Consider the following 21,253-nt stretch of genomic DNA (forward strand, 5'->3'; position numbering starts at 1 on the left):
ATAAAACAGGGAGGTGGGTAAATGCAGACTGTAAGATTGGGGGCGGTTTACGCTGTGTTCAATTTATGGAGCTAATATATAGGCGAGGCTGACAGTTTGGATTTTTTGAATATTGAGCTGTCAAAATGGCCAACCCCTTTGGTAATGAGTGGAGACTTTAATTTACATCTAGATATGGATACATGATTAAATTCCACCTAAGGATACATGGGAAGGAAACCTATGCAATTTAAAGCACTAACCCGTCTGGTTGAAACTCACAGGCTGGATGACGTCTGGGGGAAATGCATGACACTAAATCCAGGATATACTTTTTTTTCACATCCTCACAATAAATTAGTTAGATTGCATTATTTTTTTATATCTAAGGCGCTGTCCAATCAAGTTATGATCCAGAGCCACCCTAGTGTGCTTGCTGATCACAATCCCCAGAGTATAAAGCTTTCACTGAAGGGGGTATATAAGCCACGAGATAGGAAACCTTTATGCAACAAGGAATATTTAGAGCACATGCGACACTGGGTGAGACAATTTTTGGAGCTCAAAAAGGGATCAACAAAAGAAGTGGTGATATGGGATGCGCTAAAAGGAGGGATCCAGGGGGAAATGCGGAGCTACACATTATACCAGGAAAGGAGGAAGCATAAAGAGATCTACGACTTTCTCACAGAGTTGTCTTTCCTTGAAGAGTGTCAGACGCAAGAAACAGGTCAGAATATCAGCAACCCAGAAACCCACAAGAAAATCGCAGCCGTTAGAGCTAGGATAATGCAGTCTGTCAATCACGAGAATGCCACTAAATGTCGCATACGCAAAATGGAATGTTAGGAGTATGGGGAGAATGTGGGTCGCCTTTTGGTCCTTCGGACTAGGCAGAGGGAGGTTGCTATGGGGATTGAGGAAATCAAGGACGCAGAAGGCACAAAACATGTAATACCCTCTGAAATCTAGATGGTCTTTAAGAATTTCTATGATAAACTATATAGGAAGACACACAACCTAAAGCCGGGAATGATGCCGAGATACTACGATTAATTTATTTATGTCCACCACGTATAAAATGCAGAGCAGTGGGGCAATGATTCACTTTTGCTATACTCCTGAAAAGGTCTTGATTTTATGAATAGTCCCAAGTGGACAGCTTCTGCTACAGTCTCCCTCTATCCACATTGTCCAATGTGGTTTTGAACTCTATCGAAGAGGCCTAAAGCAGAGGTACCTTTTTGCAGTTTGCAATTTAATCAAAGAAAAAAACACAAAATAATCTTCAGTGCCATGCATGCACCTAAAACCCAATTGAGTAATGGATATTAAGGCCATGGTGTTTGACACTCCTCCAGCTCATTGTTTAAGATGTTGGTGAAGCATTTAGCTTTCACATCAAGTAGGGCAATGAGCCAGAAATTAGATGGATTGTCATATGGGCCATTTTTATGAATTTGATTAAGCATGGCACCTCTGCAGCTATCAGGCACTGTATTTTTCCACAGACAATTTTTAAGGGGGCTGGGTTGAGCTACCCATTCGTCTGTAGCACTTTTGAATAGTCTTGTCGGCAAGCCTTTTGGCCCAGGGCTCCTGCGGCTCAAAAGGAGGCCAGATTATGATTAATTGAATATTCGGACACCCATGCTTCACTACAGTGCAGCTGAGTTTTATCCAAGCGGTAAACTAGTTCTTCCACTAGATCATCCTGACCGCACTCATTTTTCCCAGAACTGTACAAATTGAAGATGTAGTGAGACCACTTTGTGGCGGACGCTGCAGGGGAAGTATTATGAGTGTTATAACTCGACCTTGTCTTAACAAGATTCCAAAAGTATGCAGGGCATTTGCTATTAATGCCTCATGTAATTCCGACCATGCCAGTTCTTCCTTGGCGTTGGAGAGTTCCCACACTTCTGATCTGAAGCCATTCCTGATATCAGCTACTTGTGTGGTAGTATTATTAGTTTTGTTCGCTGACTTCTGAAGGTTGTTTAATTCTCGTTTGAGGGTCCTTAATCCCGGGTTACAGGGTCCTTTCAGGATGATAGTGCTGCCTTGCTTTTGAGCATTACTTATAAATCTCTGTTCGCTTTTCCAGTAAATTTTGCCAGATCGCAGCATGAGGAATTACTTGCCTCATTTTTAGAGATACTCTCAACTCCATCAGGACCCAGTAGAGGGCAATGTTGACCATTTTATTCTTCGGAGACCACAAGTGCCCTCTTCTGTACCAACTATTTGTAATTGTGTCAATCTAGGAACATCCATATGGAGGGTACAGAATAATCATGCATGGTCGCTCGTCAATGTGTGACACACTTGAAAATTGCTTGCCCACATTAAATTCTGTGTTGATATGCAAATATAAGCTATCAGAGATCGTTGTATAAGGGGGTTCTTGAGGAGTTTGGGGGGCATGTTTATTATGTTATTTGCATAGAATATCATCAGCCAATTGAATAAGTTTAAGATAATATATCAGAGACATAGCGTGAGTGGGATACAGAATGTATTACCAGAATGTGATGCATATCTTATGACAACCGAAAAACTTAATAAAATATGTTTTTTTTTTTAAAAGGAGATCATTGTATATGTGCAGGCGGCTGTTTGGTCCCTGACCCCTTTTCCATTCAGAGTTCTAAATTCCAAGGCATTCAAGGAGGCGGAGAACTTCTGGCCTGCCTTGTCTTTTATTTCCAATATCCCAGAGCGATCTACAGGATTCCCCATTGTTCCCTTCCTCTTACCAAGGGAATGGATCAGGTGTTTTGAGCAGAAACATTTTAAAATCCCCCACCGAGATCCATATTTCTGTAAGGTTTTAATTAACTTTAAAATGCCACTTGTGATTATTTTCTTTTCTGGTTGTTTCGGATTTATATACATATTTCCAATAATGAGCGCCGACTTGTTTCTTCTTTGACAATAAAATGTTGCTGTTAAGATTAGAAAAATAAACGCCCCAGAGCAGCTATCTAGCATGCTCACTTCCGGCACCAGATCTTTGTGAACCAAAAGTGAGACTCCTCAAGAGCTTAAATTAATGGAATGCTGGGGGCACTTAAAGCACAAATATCAACCCCCAAGTAATTCTGATGGTATGCAGAAGGTGTTCGTTTTTTCTGTACAAATACTAGCCTTAGGAATTTCAATACTAAATTATGGCATCAGTTGGACAATCATTATCCTGGTCCAACCCAAATAACAACCTTAATAATGTTCAAAGGTTGATGGCATTTAGAATGTCTCCTTCCTACTACACTTGGAATGTCTCCTGCCTGTTACAAAGCCTGGTACGCTTTTCACTAACATTTTATGTGCACTTAAGAGCTTTTCTTTGACTAGATCTGATATTCAGAATATGAGCTATGTTCACCTTAAAAATTATCTAAAGCATACCATGAAACATTGCTCTATGGAGAATGAAATGGATATGTGTAGAACTAAATCCCGTTTCTAGTGTGTTATTCAATCATGTCAGGCAGTAGTTCCCCAAGTGTACTTGAGTTGGAACCTGGAACACAGGAGGCATAGGTGTATTGTATTGTATTGTAATTGCATTTATATAGCGCTTACTACCCCTGACAAGGCGTCAAAGGATGTAGCTTTATGGTTAGAGCGGTCGACCTCGACGCTGGAAGCCCGGTTCGAGTCTTGGCAAGGACGCTCAACATCCTGTGATTCTGGGCAAATAACTTAATCTCCTTGTGCCTAACAAAAACAAATGTGTCCCTCTGTAACAAAACTGGTGCTCATGTAAAGCGCTCTGATACCCGATGCTCGGGTCTAGTTCGCGCTATATAAAAAAACTAAAAGCGCTTTTTTGACGAGTAGCACGCCACTCTGGAACCCATGAAGGATTAGTGTTGAATTAGTATACTGAAATATGAAAGTAATTTGAGTGGTGGATATTAGTCAGTTATTTACAGTGAGAAGGATAGCATAGGGTTAGAAGAGGGAAAAAGGTTTGCATTTGTATAGCGCTTGTTACCCCTGATGGGGTGTTGAAGCACTTTTTTGTCGAGTAGCACGCTACTCCAGAACCTGGAGGTACACCTAAATATGTATACATTTTAAAAAAACTGGAGCATATGATAGGTCCATGTTGCTTATTGTGTTGGGAAGCATATGTATGCGCAAGACTGAATACGATGCAATGGCTGCATGGCGAATGCTGTTGGGTGCCTGGTGACCTGTGCTGTCATAGGGGAATGTGGTATTTTAGTCTTCAGAGTACCATGATGGCACATAAAAGTATCTGCACATTTGAATGACTTCTGTTCCGCAGATCCATGCAGCAAGTTATGGCCTCACTCCTACTACTTAATCTTTCCTACATGTGTAAGACAAAACCTCTTGAAGCAAACCAAATGCTATGTAGGTTGAAGTTTTTACAGCTAAAAACTGTGATGGATGCATGGCAAAAGGCAGGAAAGAATATGCACCTAATGTTATAATCGCGCACAGACTATTGAACATGTAATATTGGTCTGTCCAATTTTAAAGGTCTAACAACAGAGAATTGTAAAACCACTTTTTTTTAAAATATGGCATCACAACATTGTAGGAAAGAGCCCTATTTGACATGGTCACCCGATTGTTTGTATAGTATTTGATGTGATTTTGACTGGAAGTGCACTGGGTTCCTGCGAACCAGATTCAGCCAGATCTTTTTCCCAAAACGGTGCAATTGTACCCGAATTGGCATTACCTTTAGCACCCTCTGTAAGTCCCTAGTAGAGGGTAGATGGGGCCTGAGGTACTAAAAAGGGTCCCCAAGGGCTACAACACGAATAAGCCAACCTAAGGGACCCCTCCACTAAGATTGTGCATAACTGTGTGTCTTGGTGCAGACAAAATTAAAAACACGACATGGCACACAGCCTGTGTGCCATGTCGGCAGACATTACATGCAGTATAGGCAAGTCACCCTTACATCGCTAAGGCAGGGTGCACAATACTACATGTGAGGTCATAACTGCATGAGCAGATAAGCTCTTGGGCTTTTCAGTTCCATTACTACCAGTACAAGTGAACAGGGAAGCCATTTTAAAAGCATGTGCTGGACACTGGTGAAAATGAGTTCCCCCAGCTACAGGATGGCTTCACTGAAAATATGGAATTCCCCTGAAAACCTACCAGCAACTGGTATGCTAACTGACTGGGTTTCCCCAGCCTGCCACCAGAGACGAGTTTCTGACCCCCAAGGGTGAGGCCTTAAACTGAGCCTGGTAGGGCAGAGGATGTTTTTCCACCACCAAACACAGGATGACCGGCAAGGGAGCTTAACGCACTCGGCCACCCTAGTTTCGCTGAAGGTGACCTGCTGGTGCTGCCTTGGACCTTGCCACCTAATCACCATAAATACCCAAGATTTGTGTTGTAAGTCGCTGTACTGCACCTGAATGCCATGCTTGTTTTTCCTTCCATAGGATAACATTGAAGCTTCTGAAACAATGCACGAAGTGTCGAGTGCTTAAACATAAAAGTATTTCTCTTGCAAAACATACTTACCTAATCGTATGGATTCTGGTGCCTAAACCTATATAAAGATACGTCTGATGTAAATTGGTGTGAATCTCCTATTGAGTCACATGCATCATTTATTGACTATTGTGTGTATGTGCAGATGTCTAACACTCCTCTCTGATAAGCCTAAGGCTGCTCGACTATACTACCCACTAGAAGAGCACCTTGGGATTGCTAGAGCAAGCCCCTGTACACTCATAAGGGAATATTCCTTGACTCTTTGCACGATAGACCTCATTTTGGTATATCATATCAAGAGCCGGCTTCCTACAAACTGCAAAAGCTGCTTTGGACATGATAAATTGCCCAGTCAATGAATTAATGTGTTGTAAAATGTTTACAATTTTTAAAAAATTTTAAAGTTGTATTAATTGATGTAGTTTTATATTGTAGATCTCATTGTAAGATCTAAATCTGTAATAAAAACCTTGATGGCATATGTTGCATCTTTTTTTCCTCACATATCACAAACACTAACCTTAGGAATTTCGATAGTAAATTAATGGCATCCATTGTGTCCTTATTTTCCTTGTAGAGTATAAAATGACAATAGCTTCCCCTCGATTTAGGCCAGGAATGCTTTCGTGGATCTTTAACAAAACAAAATAAAAGGCAAAAAACGTAAGCAGTTTGCAACTAAATATAATACAATGGAATCACCAGGTCTAATTTATCACTGTGTAGTCTAGACTAAAAAAATTAATATTAACACCAAGATGAAAAACTAGAGAGACAAGTAAAATACATTAAAAACATCTAAAATGGTCTACTTGTGGAAAGTCTGGGAATATGCTGTATTGTAGTATTTCTACTAAACACAAATGAAACTAGGTCTTCACTGCACACATGTGAACTAACCAATGGCATGGCCCCTGTTGGGATCACACACCATTTCAGCATGCTTTGGTTAAGCAGAAACTTCAGAAAGTGCCAACAGAGCACAGGCCGACAAAATTGAGTTTCTGGGTGAGTGCTTTTTAAGGCACATGGAACAAACACACTTAACAAGATAAATCAATTTTAAACATATTCATGGTAAAGGGATTTTTGGAAGTTAAAAGGAATATCTTAAATATCATATGTTTTATAAAATAACATATAAAATCATTGAAACTAGTTCAAGGATTTAACAAATGCCTGAGAAGCTTCATATTATTTGTGGGCTAAATGAATTGCTTAAGCAATTTAATCATGAGTGATGCATAAAAATATAGTTCTATAACCATGATTTAATGGTTCTCGGAGTTTGGCATTTCATTGCTTCTCCATGAAATGCCAGCGTATCTTACCTGATACTGCTCTGACATCTTTCCAAATGCACAGCAAAGGGAGCATAAAAGAGCATGGTTTAATGTTTAAATACATCATAGAGTTTTAGAGGTGAGCATGCAAATGGATGCTTATATTGGCACTTGCAATGACTAAACCGTAGCCTTAAATCCTGCAAAGAAATTACATGGTGGGCAGCAGCAAGCAGGGCATACTCTGGTGAACAGCACTCGGCAGCAAACCGTTAGTGGAAGTAAATCAATGTAGTGACCAAGAGTTCACTGAGAAAAATGTGGCAGTAGATCATGTCTGGAGGTGCAGATCTCACAGTTTCCTGAATATTTCTAAACAATGATAAACAGAAAGAGACAAAGTACTAAATCAGCAGGATACAGAGAATTGTCAATTACAGCAGGACATGACTAGCTGGATCAATTCAATGCCAAGTCATCTGCGCATGTGATGAAATGCAGGAGCTACTAGATGAACTGACTAGAACGGTTCACTTTTAGAGGTTTAAGTACAGAAAATCAAAATTATTTTATTAGCTAGCAGACCCATGATGAACTCATTCATGCTGCCACCCAATGGGATAACCTCAGAGCACAGCACCTAGAAGGGCAAAGTAATGGACAGAAAAAACAAGTGCTGGGAATTGTATGAATCAAGGCATGACTGAAACCAGACCCCATTTTACTACAACAGCAGCTAACAGAACCTGACATCAACCTGGCCATAGTTTCTTACAAGACCATCTTCATGGAAGATGGTGCACTGCAAATCTAGCCACCTTTGAAGGCATCTAGTTTGCCACTAGTCAACCCAACTTATACAAGAAATGTCCCGAAGAGAAAAGGCGTCAATAAAATCCAAAGAGTATGAAAAACGAAAAAAACTTGCTGTAAAATGAACATAAACCGTAAATATTTATATCCTTCTTTACTTAAGGAAATTGATTTGGAGCACATTGAGCTGTGGCAAGCAGCGCAGTGCTGCACATTCTTTACTGCAAAGCGGAGCACCTGAACTGTGAAACCTCAGTGGTGGAAGTCTCTGAGCAGAAGGGACATACTGCTTTTTTCAATAGCAGTGCGGAACTGAAACCTGCCACAGGTGTCCGGAACTGGGATTTATTACCTGTTAGCATGCACTGAAGGATGAAACCAGTTTCATGTGGATTCGGTGAAAACTGAAGGTCAACAGCTTCCTTAAAGGGCCATGAGCTTCTGTAAGGGAAGACTCAAAGGTCTCAGCATATCTTTTTGCCACACTCTAATCCCACAGCCCTTTTCTTTTAAACTACTTAAAAGTACATCAATTATGTAACACAAAATGTCAACCATAGTGTCCTTTTACTTGAACACATTTCTCACCAGCTACCAAAGTACTGTTCCTGATGTTTCATGGGTTCTATTTTACAATAATCTTTCACTGTATATGATTAGGTCCTTTCATGTGAAATGCCTCAATGAAAAACCCACAACAGACCTGAAGCACTGCCATCCAAATTCAATTACTTAATTAATGTAAACACATCTCTGTGCATATGCCCAGAGCAACTTAGAGCACTAAGGGTACCTGGATATAATGACTTACAATGAAGCTCACTGCTTGGCACAAGACTGGGATGTTTTTCTGTCCTGAATCTGGGTAGGAGAGCCCAGCTACTATTACAATCACATTTGATCCACCGTTAACATTTGCCACAGCTGCAAATGGGAACTTATTTAAATGACTGACTTAAGAGGCGAACAAGTAGGCTAGTGTACACTGTTTTGCCTGTGCATGAAGATAATGACCAATGTTTTGAAGTCAACCATTTCAATTTGTTGAACCAATTCCAGTTTAAAAGCTGCTCAGACTGGGCACCACATGATGCAGTCAAACTTTCCTTAACCATCATATACCTCCTGTCCTGTCCACTTAACATATGAACAGGGATTGCAGTTTGTCACGTTTGGATAAAACCCTCAGTTCTGTACTTTACAGGAAAGTCAGAAGATTCTAAAGATATGTCAGGCAACTAATGGACGACAATGGAAGATTCTTTGTTAAATGCTCCGTTTAATTAGTGTCAAATTAAGACACATGCAATCTAGCCTCACACGTTCCCACTCTCCCTTAAGAGACATCATGATTAACGCATGACTGTGGGAGCCGGCCTCGTTCGTGGTCCTGTTTCCCCGCGCTAAGCCGCACGAGGTCCCATGCACATCGGGGCTCCTCCATCTTGGATTACACGTCACTCCACGTGACCACCTGTATGACCCTGCTCTACCCGGCCTCGGTCCCAGCGAGGCCCGACATCGAGACGCCAACCCCTGGCTCGGGGGATACCACGTGAGCCCTTCCCACTCTCGGCGGAGGGCAGTATCGATGGGACCCCCTACCGTCTCTCCACACCTGGGTGTGATCACCCCACAGCTCTCTGGGGCCTGGCGCCTCTCCTGCTGGGCGTCTGGCCACCCCCTACCCGTCCTCTCCGCCCCCTCCGGGCGCACGGGTCCGGACATCAAAGGGCTCCCGTCCTATATCTGGGGCGACCCGACAACAGGGCAGTAGTTGTATCCTGGAGTCGAGAGCCCTGCTGATCGGATCGCGGCTGACCCCACGAAGAAGACTCACCCGGAACCACCCCTCGAGCCCTGCTGACGACGTCGCGGCTCCACCGTGCTTAAAGACCTTCACGAACCCTTGGGGCCCTGCTGACGCTGTCACGGCCCGACCTTGTTGAACCTTACCACCGGAGCCCAGCTGACCTCGTCGCGGCTCGACCGAAGCGGACCTACCACCAGAGCCCTGCTGACCGTGTCGCGGCTCGACCTAAGCGGAACTACCATCCGAGCCCTGCAGACGATGTTGCGGCTCTCCACGTCCGAGCCGCTCTGAGACCAGCATCCAAGGTCTGGCGCAGAGCCCTCCCGTGCCTGGCTGGCACTAAGACTGTCCCGCTACCCTATCCTCTTGAACGAACACTGAGACTCTGACAGGATCCCTCGATCCCTCTGTAAATATTGCCCGTATTACTGCTGATAAAGAATCTAATCTCGCAACTACTATTGAGTCCTGTGTGGTGGTGTTACTGGGCCTAGTACGATCATAGGTGAAAGACCTCCCCGAGGAGGCTTCTCAGCGGCGCTCGGCTATAACTTTGCGGTAGGAAGGTGCCGGAATAGTCTCCCCGACTACCCGGCGGGCCTCCCTCCAACATTTGGTGGCCAGCGGCGGGATCCGAGCAAACACAATCTTACAAGCAAGTAACGCAACCACTACCTGACCAGACAAGAAGAGAAAAAGGGAACCATGGATAGCCAAGAAGCAACCATGACCGCAACCTTCCAGTTGGAGAAACTGGAGGAATACACCCACAAGGAACTCAAACAATTCTGCAAAGACAAAGGGATCCCAACCACAGGATTGGGCACCAAGGAGGAAATGCAGAAAGCCCTGAAAGCCTGGGCAGAACCCGAGACCCCTCCACCCCGAGCCGAAGGGACCTCGGCCCGGGACGGAAACCTGCTGACCACGGCCCCGACAAACGGGGAGCGAACCATCCCAGACACCAGCCTTTCCCCCGGAGAGATACGAGAACGGGAAAGGGCCCGGACACACGAAATGGATCTTGCCCGACTCCGGCTCGACGGTGAGCTCCTACTGGTGGAGAAAAAGATAGCCCTGGAGCAACTACGACTACAAGAAGAAATCGAGGAGAAGAAAAGGCATCGGGAGCTAGAGGAGAGACGGCTAACCCTCGAGCACGAGAGGAGCCTTAAAGAACTTGAACTAAAAGCTAAAACCGGGGAGACCAGCAACCCCGGAGCCCGGGACGCTCTGCCCCCGACCGAGCCAAAGGTTCACATTCCCAAGGATGTCGTCAAGGAGTAGTATAAAAATGACGACATCCAGCAATGGTTCAGAGCGTACGAAGTCGCCATGACCTCCCATCGGGTACCCCGGAAGGATTGGGGCGCCGGCCTATGGGGGAGGTTCCTCAGCGAGGGACGGGATACCCTGCTGCAACTCCCCGACGCAGTGATGACCTCGTACGACCACATGAAGGAAGCCCTACTCACCCGCTACGGACTGTCGGCCGAGATGTACCGGCAACGCTTCCGGGACTGCAAGAAGATCCCCGGTACCACATGGGTCGAATACGTGGACTTCTTCAGCCGAGCGTTGGAGGGATGGATCAAAGGGAGCAAGGTCACCTCATATAACGAACTATTCGACCTCATTGTCTGGGAGCACCTCGCCAACAACTGCTTTGTGGAACTAAGGCAACACCTCCTGGACAGTAAACTGACCGAGCCCCGGAAGCTCGCCGCCGAAGCGGACCGATGGGTCAACACCCGGGTCCCCCGGAACCCCGTGGGGGACTACCAACGGAGCACCACGGGACCTCCCCGCCAGCGAGGCGGAGGAGGGGGGTCCCACCGCAGTCGAGAATTCCCAGCCGGGCCGCCCAGAAGTCCGCCACGAGGGCAAGCAACCAACCCCGCTTCCCCGACACAGGGCCGAAGAGGGACCCCTATCGCCCGGTCTGGACCACGACCGACAGTAACCTGCTTCGGATGCCAACAGACCGGCCATTATGCAAGTGACCCGGCTTGCCCCATGAACCGACGGAACGGGACCACGGGGCCACCTCCCCGACAAATTGCCGCCGCAGCCCTGGGGGAGGGAGAGGACGAGGAGGAGAACCACGACGACGGGTCCCCCGAGTGGGAACCAGCCGCCATGTCGCTTGTATGCCTAGGCTCCCGAGAAATGGTGCCCCGCGCCACCATCCCAAGCAACACCCAGAAGTACCAACAGTGGGTCACAATCAATGGGCGACGGGCCGAGGCCCTCCGGGACACTGGGGCCAGTGTGACCGCTGTCCGCTGCCATCTGGTGACCCCCGAACAGATCCTACCACATGTCCTCTGCCCTGTCCGGACCGCCGACAACACCGAGAGCATGTGCCGGATGGCCCGAATCCCCTTCGAGTGGGGAGGAGTGTCCGGCACCCTAAAAGTGACTGTCCGCGACGACGCCCCGTTGGACTGCCTCCTGGGGAACGACCTAGAGAGCTCCCCCTGGGCCCAGGTGGAGCGCCGAGAGCATCTGGGGATGCTAGGACTACCCGAGTGGGCCTGCGCCACCACTCGGTCCATGACCGTCCAGCCAGCTGCGGCCCCGGCCCCCGACAAACCGGTGGGCCCCGAACCATCCACCTCCTCCAGCCCGGAGGAACCTGACGAGGAGGCCGGGCCCTCCGAACTTTCTTCCAACGAGGCCGCTCCCCTCAGCGAGATCCCCGAGCTGGCCCAGTGGCGCCACGACGGGGGCCCCACCCGTGAACAATTCCAGCAAGAACAGAAGGGCTGGCCGTCCCTCGAGGGGGCCCGACAGCAGGCGGCCGCCCAGGCTGCGGGGGACCCCTCGGGAACCCACTGGGTCTATTGGGACCATGACTTATTGTATAGCGAGCAGAAAGTCGCCGAACTAGGGGCCAGCCGGGTGCTGGTGGTCTCCCTCCGATTTCGAGAATTCCTCTTGAACCTGGCACATGACGTGCCCCTCGCCGGACATCTCGGGCGGGACAAGACGTACAGCCGCCTCGTGACCCATTTCTATTGTCCCCGAATGAGACGAGACGTGGACCAGCACTGCCGGTCCTGCCCGACCTGCCAAGCTAGCGGGAAGACTGGGGGACGCGTGAAAGCCCCCCTGCAACCATTTCCAGCCGTCCACACCCCGTTCGAACGAGTGGGGATAGACATCGTGGGGCCCCCCGACCCCCGGACCGCCCTGGGCCACCGCTTCATCCTGGTACTGGTCGACCACGCCACCCGGTACCCAGAAGCTGTTCCCCTCCGGACTGACCGCTCCAGTGGTGGGCCGGGCCCTGATGGGCATCTTCTCCAGGGTGGGGTTCCCCCGAGAAGTGGTGAGCGACAGGGGGACGAACTTTATCTCGAAGTACATGAGATCCCTCTGGCAACAATGTGGGGTCACCTATAAATTCACCACCCCTTACCACCCCCAGGGGAACGGACTGGTCGAGCGGTTCAACCGAACCCTGAAGGGGATGATCAAGGGCCTGGAAGAGCCCCTCAGGAGGAGATGGGATGTCCTGTTGCCCTGCCTCCTGTTCGCCTACCGGGAGGTACCCCAGAAGTCCCTGGGCTTCAGCCCCTTCGAACTGTTATATGGGCACCCCGTCCGAGGGCCCCTCAGCCTGGTCAAGGAGGGTTGGGAGGCGAACGTCCAGAGTGCCCCACCCGACGTCTACCGGTACCTCCTGACCTTGCGGAACCAGACTCGAAAGTTCCGTGCCCTGGCAGAAGCCAACCTTGAAGCCAGCCAAGAAGATATGAAACGCTGGTATGACGAGAATGCCTCAGCCGTCGAGTTTGAGCCGGGCCAGCAAGTCTGGGTCATGTCACCCGTGGACCCCTGCGCCCTGCAGGACAAGTGGACCGGGCCCTTCAAGATAGTTGAAAAGAAGAGCCCCGTCACGTACCTGGTCGATATGGAGTCTCCGAGGAACCCGCTCAGGGTCCTGCACGCCAACCGGCTCAAGCCCCATTTTGCCCGAACTGAACTAAGCTTACTACTGGCTACCGACGATGGGGGTGAAAGTGACTCTGAGCCCCTACCAGACCTCCTGGGGTCCTCGAGCCAAGACGGCTCCTTGGAGGGCGTCCACCTCTCTGCCACCCTGGCACCAGAACAGCGCCATGATTGGCAGAAGCTACTGCAACCCTTCACTGCCCTCTTTTCTCTCACGCCCGGGGTAACCCCCTGGTGCGTCCACGACGTGGACACGGGGGATAGCCCCCCTGTACGACACCGCGCTTATAGAGTGCCTGACCGAGTCCGGGCCTGCATCAAGACCGAGGTCGCCAAGATGCTCGCCCTCGGAGTCATCGAGCCTTCCGACAGCCCGTGGGCCAGCCCGGTAGTCTTGGTGCCGAAGGCCGCCGCCCCCGGCACGGCCCCCGAACTCAGATTCTGTGTCGACTACCGGGGCCTGAACGCAGTTACCAAGACCGATGCCCACCCTTTGCCACGAGCCGATGAGCTGATTGATCGCTTAGGGGCCGCCCGCTACCTAAGCACCTTTGATCTCACTGCTGGGTACTGGCAGATCAAGCTCACTCCCGGCGCACAAGAACGATCAGCTTTCTCTACCCCCGACGGCCACTACCACTTCTGGGTGATGCCCTTCGGCATGAAGAACGCCCCAGCGACCTTTCAGAGGCTGGTAAATAAGGTCCTGGCCGGTCTCGAAGCCTTCAGCGCGGCCTACCTCGATGACATTGCTGTCTTCAGCGACCACTGGGCCGTGCACCTAGGACACCTTGGGGAAGTCCTGGCCGCTCTCCAAAGAGCCGGCCTCACAATTAAGGCCAGCAAGTGCCAGATCGGTCAAGGATCTGTGACCTATCTGGACCATCAGGTGGGGAGTGGCCAGGTGGCCCCCCTCCGGTTAAAAGTGGATGCCATCCAGGCGTGGGAGCCCCCCGCCACCCAAACCGCTGTCCGGGCATTCCTGGGCCTCACAGGCTACTACCGACGCTTCATAAAGGATTACGGCAGCATTGTGGGCCCCCTTACGGAACTCACTTCAAAGAAACAACCCAAGGCGGTGCACTGGACGCCCCGCTGCCAGACCGCGTTTGATACTCTCAAAGCAGCCATGTGCGCTGCCCCTGTGCTACAGGCCCCCGACCACAGCAAGGAATTTGTAGTCCAGACCGATGCCTCGGAGTACGGGGTCGGGGCAGTCCTCTCCCAGCTGGACGCCAAGGGCCTCGAACGACCGGTGGCCTTTATCAGCCGCCGACTGCTGCCGCGAGAACAGAGGTGGAGCACCATCGAGCGGGAGGCCTTCGCTGTGGTATGGGCTCTCAAGAAGCTCCGGCCCTACCTTTTCGGTACCCACTTCAGGGTCCAGACTGACCACCGGCCCTTGCGGTGGCTCATGCAAATGCGGGGCGAGAACCCCAAGCTGTTACGCTGGTCCATCTCGCTACAAGGGATGGACTTCACTGTTGAACACCGGCCCGGCAACGACCACGCCAATGCTGACGGCCTGTCCCGATTCTTCCGCCTCGGCGAGGCGAACCCCCAAGAAGATGGGTGACTCTCCCTGCCTTCAGCTGGGGAGGACGCGTGTGGGAGCCGGCCTCGTGGCGTGGTCCTGTTTCCCCGCGCTAAGCCGCACGAGGTCCCATGCACATCGGGGCTCCTCCATCTTGGATTACACGTCACTCCACGTGACCACCTGTATGACCCTGCTCTACCCGGCCTCGGTCCCAGCGAGGCCCGACATCGAGACGCCAACCCCTGGCTCGGGGGATACCACGTGAGCCCTTCCCACTCTCGGCGGAGGGCAGTATCGATGGGACCCCCTACCGTCTCTCCACACCTGGGTGTGATCACCCCACAGCTCTCTGGGGCCTGGCGCCTCTCCTGCTGGGCGTCTGGCCGCCCCCTACCCGTCCTCTCCGCCCCCTCCGGGCGCACGGGTCCGGACATCAAAGGGCTCCCGTCCTATATCTGGGGCGACCCGACAACAGGGCAGTAGTTGTATCCTGGAGTCGAGAGCCCTGCTGATCGGATCGCGGCTGACCCCACGAAGAAGACTCACCCGGAACCACCCCTCGAGCCCTGCTGACGACGTCGCGGCTCCACCGTGCTTAAAGACCTTCACGAACCCTTGGGGCCCTGCTGACGCTGTCGCGGCCCGACCTTGTTGAACCTTACCACCGGAGCCCAGCTGACCTCGTCGCGGCTCGACCGAAGCGGACCTACCACCAGAGCCCTGCTGACCGTGTCGCGGCTCGACCTAAGCGGAACTACCATCCGAGCCCTGCAGACGACGTCGCGGCTCTCCACGTCCGAGCCGCTCTGAGACCAGCATCCAAGGTCTGGCGCAGAGCCCTCCCGTGCCTGGCTGGCACTAAGACTGTCCCGCTACCCTATCCTCTTGAACGAACACTGAGACTCTGACAGGATCCCTCGATCCCTCTGTAAATATTGCCCGTATTACTGCTGATAAAGAATCTAATCTCGCAACTACTATTGAGTCCTGTGTGGTGGTGTTACTGGGCCTAGTACGATCATAGGCGAAAGACCTCCCCGAGGAGGCTTCTCAGCGGCGCTCGGCTATAACTTTGCGGTAGGAAGGTGCCGGAATAGTCTCCCCGACTACCCGGCGGGCCTCCCTCCAACAATGACTCACCAAATCCAAAACTTGTGTGATCACAAGAAATAGTTTAGCTTAAAGAGACGGAAAACAAGACATATCAACTCTTGGCATAGGGATTTCTTAGTGATAAATACCATTGTCTTCATGTACAAATGTCTATTGGACGCTTGTGGAAAAAAAAGCACTGAGAAAACTGAAGAGGATATTCTAACTGCATAAGATAATACAACCTTAAAAATTGTAATGTTTTATATAGCAGGGAATACCATAGTTCAATTTTGAGAGCACTGTAAATACTCGTCGTTACTATAAGGCAACTTAATGGCACTCAGTTTACTGACCACAGTAGAATGACATGCTGGCCCTTCCAAGATTTGGACTGAGGACCAGTGGTCTCACACAGGTGTCAGAAGGGCGTGTGTAACTCACCGTGGAACCTAAGCTGGCTGCATGACTACCAAGCTCACCATGCAAGCACTAAGGTTACCGGCAATATCGGTCAACGAGTCACAATCCTGCCCTAGTATAGTGATTTGAGTTATGCCTTCAGAGGGGCTGTCCAGTTCAAGTTTCAAAGTGCGTTTGGTTTAGATAGCTTAAAAAGATAGAAGGACTAAAGGAACATGGATGTTTGGGAGTCAAAGGGGTAATAACTCCTAGCTCTTTCACAAAATTTTAAGGCAAGAAAGACATTTTACCTGAGCTGAAAAAGTGATATCTGTTGACCAGTGAGTCCACGACCTAGCCCTGAGCACTTTGTTAAAGCCAAGACCGTTTTAGAAGATATTTTTTTAAAAACGTGCCTTGTTCCTTGTCTGGCATGACACAGCTAGCTAGAGAAAATCGGAGCTAAACGTGAGAAGTACTTAACAGAGACTCTTTAAAGAAATGACTAGGAAATGCTCTTTTCAGTCAATAGAAATGATGTGTATCTGAAAACAGTTGCTTCACTGCGAGCTGGACCAATGCCAAGAGGGTCCATGGTTATACAATGTCTTGTAATTATGATATGATGTCTTACCCATCAACTACTCCCAAGAATTTAAGAAACAAAATCTGCTGGAAGGGCTCAGACATATTAATAGCCTCAGTCTCTATTTTGTTTTTTTTTAACCTTGATACAGTTGTCTATCAGATGGTAGATTATAAATGGAGGATGGTTCTCCTCCTAAAGCGAAAGAAACTAGCCTCTCCTTAGATACATTTCTGTTTCCTGTAGTAGATTAAGAGTAGACATCCCTTGCACAGTCTTTATAGTTACCAGACAGCATCTTAAAGTCAACAGATCAGATATAGGCAGCAACCAAGGCATAATCCTTTTCTATCCCCAAAGGGGAGCACCATTTTGGACTCTTTAGAGTTCTCAATCTAGCGGGCCGAGGACACAATTGAAAGTCTGCAGCATCTGCACCTCAAATGAAAGTTTTACACAGGGGAAAAACAGTCTTAAAAATATAGACACCAGCAATTCATATCCTGGAAGGAGAATAATTCGAGACTGACCACTTCCACCTGTGCAATCCAAAATCGTAAGTGGCAGAGTCAAATATATGGACAATGTCCAAGGGACCTGGTACTGAAGAACTTTGACAGGGATGATGAATGAGTAGGACAGTTGGGTCTTACTGTGGCCAAAGGGGGCAGGATGCCAGATAGAAACAGGGATATTTGCAAGTGCAGAACACGCGCATTCGTCTTTACCTGCTGGGAAGCACTACAGGTATGAACAGATCACTAATGGCGGGTTATCAGAGCTGGTATCAGAGGGCAAAAATGAGGGCTGAACTTGGCCCTCTGTCAGTACTGAGGCTGCACCGGTAGTGCTAGCCACATTTAACCTTGTTGCCATGCTTGCCATTACAACTATCCCACATTATTTCAATGTCCACCACTGTAGTGTGAAGCTCTGTCTCGATGCAAGTAATTTAACAGTGATCATTCACAAAGTTCTACTCAGAAGACACTGAATGAAAAATAGTAGAGCCAAGCACAAAAGACACAAGCTAAAACAAAAAATATCTCCAAGAAAGAAAAAATGTCCAAAAATAATAAAACAAAATATTCTTGGAAAAGGATCTCAGGGCTGAAAGGGAAGACCAAAACATTGAACGGGCATTAGGACAAGCGAGAACTTGGCAAGTCCCCGAGGTATTAGAAATGAAACCTGTATATTAAATGTCCTGTTTACACTTGACAGGTCGGCATAAGGAGCCAGATGTAAAAGTAAAATAGTTTCAGTTTTTTTTGCAACCACTACTTAACAGATTCAAGCAGGAAATAACAAAGCACTACTGAACTCTGACTCTGCATATGTAACTGTGGGAAGTTTTCATAAAGGAAATATAATTTTCAATGATCTTTAAAAAACATGCTGTGTAGCACGAGGATTAACATAGATATGTAAAACGGTGCGAATACTGTGTATGCTACTACAAATGAAGCCTAGTTTCCCCCAGGTAAGCATCTTTGGCTCAGATCGCCCCTCCATTCTAACTCTTCAGAGTTCAAAAATACATTTTTTTCATAGGAATATTATCTGATGAAGAATGCCACTCGCGCCAATGAGAGCGACCTTTGATAAAAATGATGTCACTGCTTTTGTTGTTCATGTTAGAAAGCTTTGCAGGATTCACCAAGGAGGCTGCAATGTTTTTCCCTATCACGCTTTTAAAATCAGCAGCGTGTTACATTAATGCTGACTTGGGTCGAGACTAAAATCATAGAAAAACGGTGTTTGATTCCCATGGATAAGTATTACTGATAAAAATGGTTACATTTCCTCATGGGTTGAGTACTTTTTAGGTCTGCTCTCGAAAGTCATTATGTACAATACCTATCACTACACCGGGCTTTGATCAGCCCACTTCTTATCCTTGCATTCCCTTGTTGTTAATCTCATTTGCTGACTTATCAGTGATTTTCTCTCTTCATCTTGTGTTTGTCCCTCCACTGAAGCATACTTTTTTTATGAACCTTCTACTGCTTAAATTTAGGAACTACTTTCTTCTTTTGCTGCTAGCAATCCATGGAAGTGCATGTCTTTCTGCTCTCATCCTCACATCCCCGATGCTCTTCGTGTTGTCCTCCCCATCCCCAGGTCATCTGTTGCTTCCTCCATCTGTCCCCCTTTTCTTTTTTATATCTCCACAAATTCTCCCCACTCGTCTCCCCTCAGAAATGCTTTTTCAAGGAGCTAATTGGCTTACCCCCTCCTATGTTTCTCTCCCACCCTTCCCAGATCTGTTTTTTTTTAATTCATTTTTTTTATCGTAGGAGGACAGGTCAGCCGCAATTTGCTACCAGGACGCTCCTTTTTCAAAGTGCGCTTTCATGCAACATTTCATTTATTTTTGTTTAATTTAGTGCTCCAAGATGGGCTGCCATCTTGGAATGATATATATGTTTTTTAAATGGCCACAGACTCACGACGCATGAACACACATTTGTCATCACACTGGGGACAGATTTTGGTTTACATTTTTTGCATTTTTCTTTTCAACAATGCTCTTTAGCATCAACAGGAAGCATAGGCAAAGCCAAAATGTCTGTTACATTTTTTAGAAAGCGAGATTTACTGGCTTGTATTACTGTGTATGTTTCAATGCATCTAAGGGCGAGTTAAAAATAAGACTGGTGTTGCAAAAGATATCACCTTAAACTTCCCTCACCGTACTTTCTTTCTATGAAGCATAATTCTATGTCAGGACCAGAGGCTCAGATTATGCTTTTCTTTCTCCGCCTTTAATAACATACAAATTTCAGCCAGAAAAGCATCAAAAATGTTTTTTCTCTCATTGTCAGAAGAAAGAACGGAACCAATCCATGAATAAAGATGAACAAAGCATGAACAAACTGCAAGTCCCATAATCCCAATGGAGGTTCCATAACAAGTCATTTCACAGTGTCCATAACTGCACATAGTCCCTCCATTTTGGCTGCCCCTCCTCTTTCTTCGCAGCCAGTTAAGTCACACTTTCCTTGCTTCTTGTCTAATGTGTAGATCGTGGTATATTTAAAGTTCTTTCATGCCGGGGTGTGTGCTTGCAAGCATTTTGCATCCTGCAGATTCCCGGCCGACCGCGGGAGTGTTTGCACTCCTTACGCGGTCGGCGCCATCTTAATTGCGGTGCTTCAGAGGGCCCGCTAGGGGGTCTGGCCCATCTCGCTGCTCCTGCAGCGCGGTCTCCTCAGAAGAGGAGCTGTGCTGCGTGAGTCGGCCCGGAGCGAGACTTGTCCCCTGCTGTCCTCACCACTACGCCCTGCGGGGTTTGTATTCCTTGGCATTTTCGTCTTGTGATGCCCCGGCAGGGGTCCGCAGTGCGGCTTGGCCCCGCATTGACGCCTCTGGGCGAAATTCCTGCACTTTCTGTCCAGTGGTGTGCTGGGAGGTAGCTTGGCTCTGCCAGTTTCCACTGAGGGCTGGTACGCACGAGAGGCAGGTGCGCCTATTGCGGTCCTTGGGGCTCGGTGGAAAGTCCTGCAGTCTTCCGGCCTGCCAATAATTATTCGTTTTTTTTTCCCTAAACTGAAAAGTAAAGTGTACTGCACTCTTAAAAGTACTATTGCTGGTTATTTCACCCAGATTTTCCCCGTTAACCCTTAATAGCCTTTGTTTTCGTTTTTTGAGTCATGGACCACAATGATGTGTATGAGGAGGAGGAAGTCCAGGAGTACCTTCCATATGATGATGATTTTTTTGAGGCTGTAGACTCCTCTATTGATAGGGTTGTGAATGAGGTGGTTGGGCCCATGGAACAGCGCCTGTCTGACAGGATTGTTCGGGAGTGCGCAAAATTGGTGGAGGCCCGCATGGAGTCTCCTGCTCCTGCTGTCGATCCCTCCCCCTCTGAAAAAGAGTTGTCCTGAGCAGAAGAGTTGCCCTCAGGAAGCGCAGGGTACTGGAGGGGTGGATAAGGACGAGTTTGCGTGCCTCAAAAGACCTTCCTTGCTAAGGTTGCCCCCCCTCTCACCTGCCGCCTCTCCTGTTGAGGAGCCCATTGGGTCTCCAGACCCGGCCTCTCCGGATCCTGATGGGGATTCACAAGCAGATTCTGAGGATGAGACAGGTTCCTCATGCCCATGGCGCCCGGCTGTGCCCTCCGCCTCAACACCGCAGGATGACTTGGGCATGTTGGACCCGAATGAGATTATTCATCCCCGGTCTGCAGCTTGGGCTCCTGGTGACAAGGTGGACAAATTTGTGGCAGGTCACCTCCGCAAGCCCCTGGAAAGGGAGGCTTGGGGATGCTTGAGGGTGGAGTG

General features: G+C 48.5%; 1 protein-coding gene across 2 annotated transcripts in view; it reads right to left on the bottom strand.

Moving 5' to 3' along the window:
* The window catches only part of PUS7 (pseudouridine synthase 7), a 291,175-nt gene that overhangs the window by 198,521 nt on the left and 71,401 nt on the right, over positions 1–21,253 (bottom strand). For both annotated transcript variants that reach the window (XM_085654146.1, XM_085654148.1), the window contains exon 6: positions 5,999–6,110. In XM_085654146.1, coding sequence (XP_085510272.1) covers positions 5,999–6,110 — 112 coding nt within the window. The remainder of the gene's footprint in view (positions 1–5,998; positions 6,111–21,253) is intronic.

The sequence above is a fragment of the Triturus cristatus genome, chromosome 4_1 (genome assembly GCF_964204655.1).
Source record: "Triturus cristatus chromosome 4_1, aTriCri1.1, whole genome shotgun sequence".
Classification (NCBI taxonomy): Eukaryota; Metazoa; Chordata; class Amphibia; order Caudata; family Salamandridae; genus Triturus; species Triturus cristatus.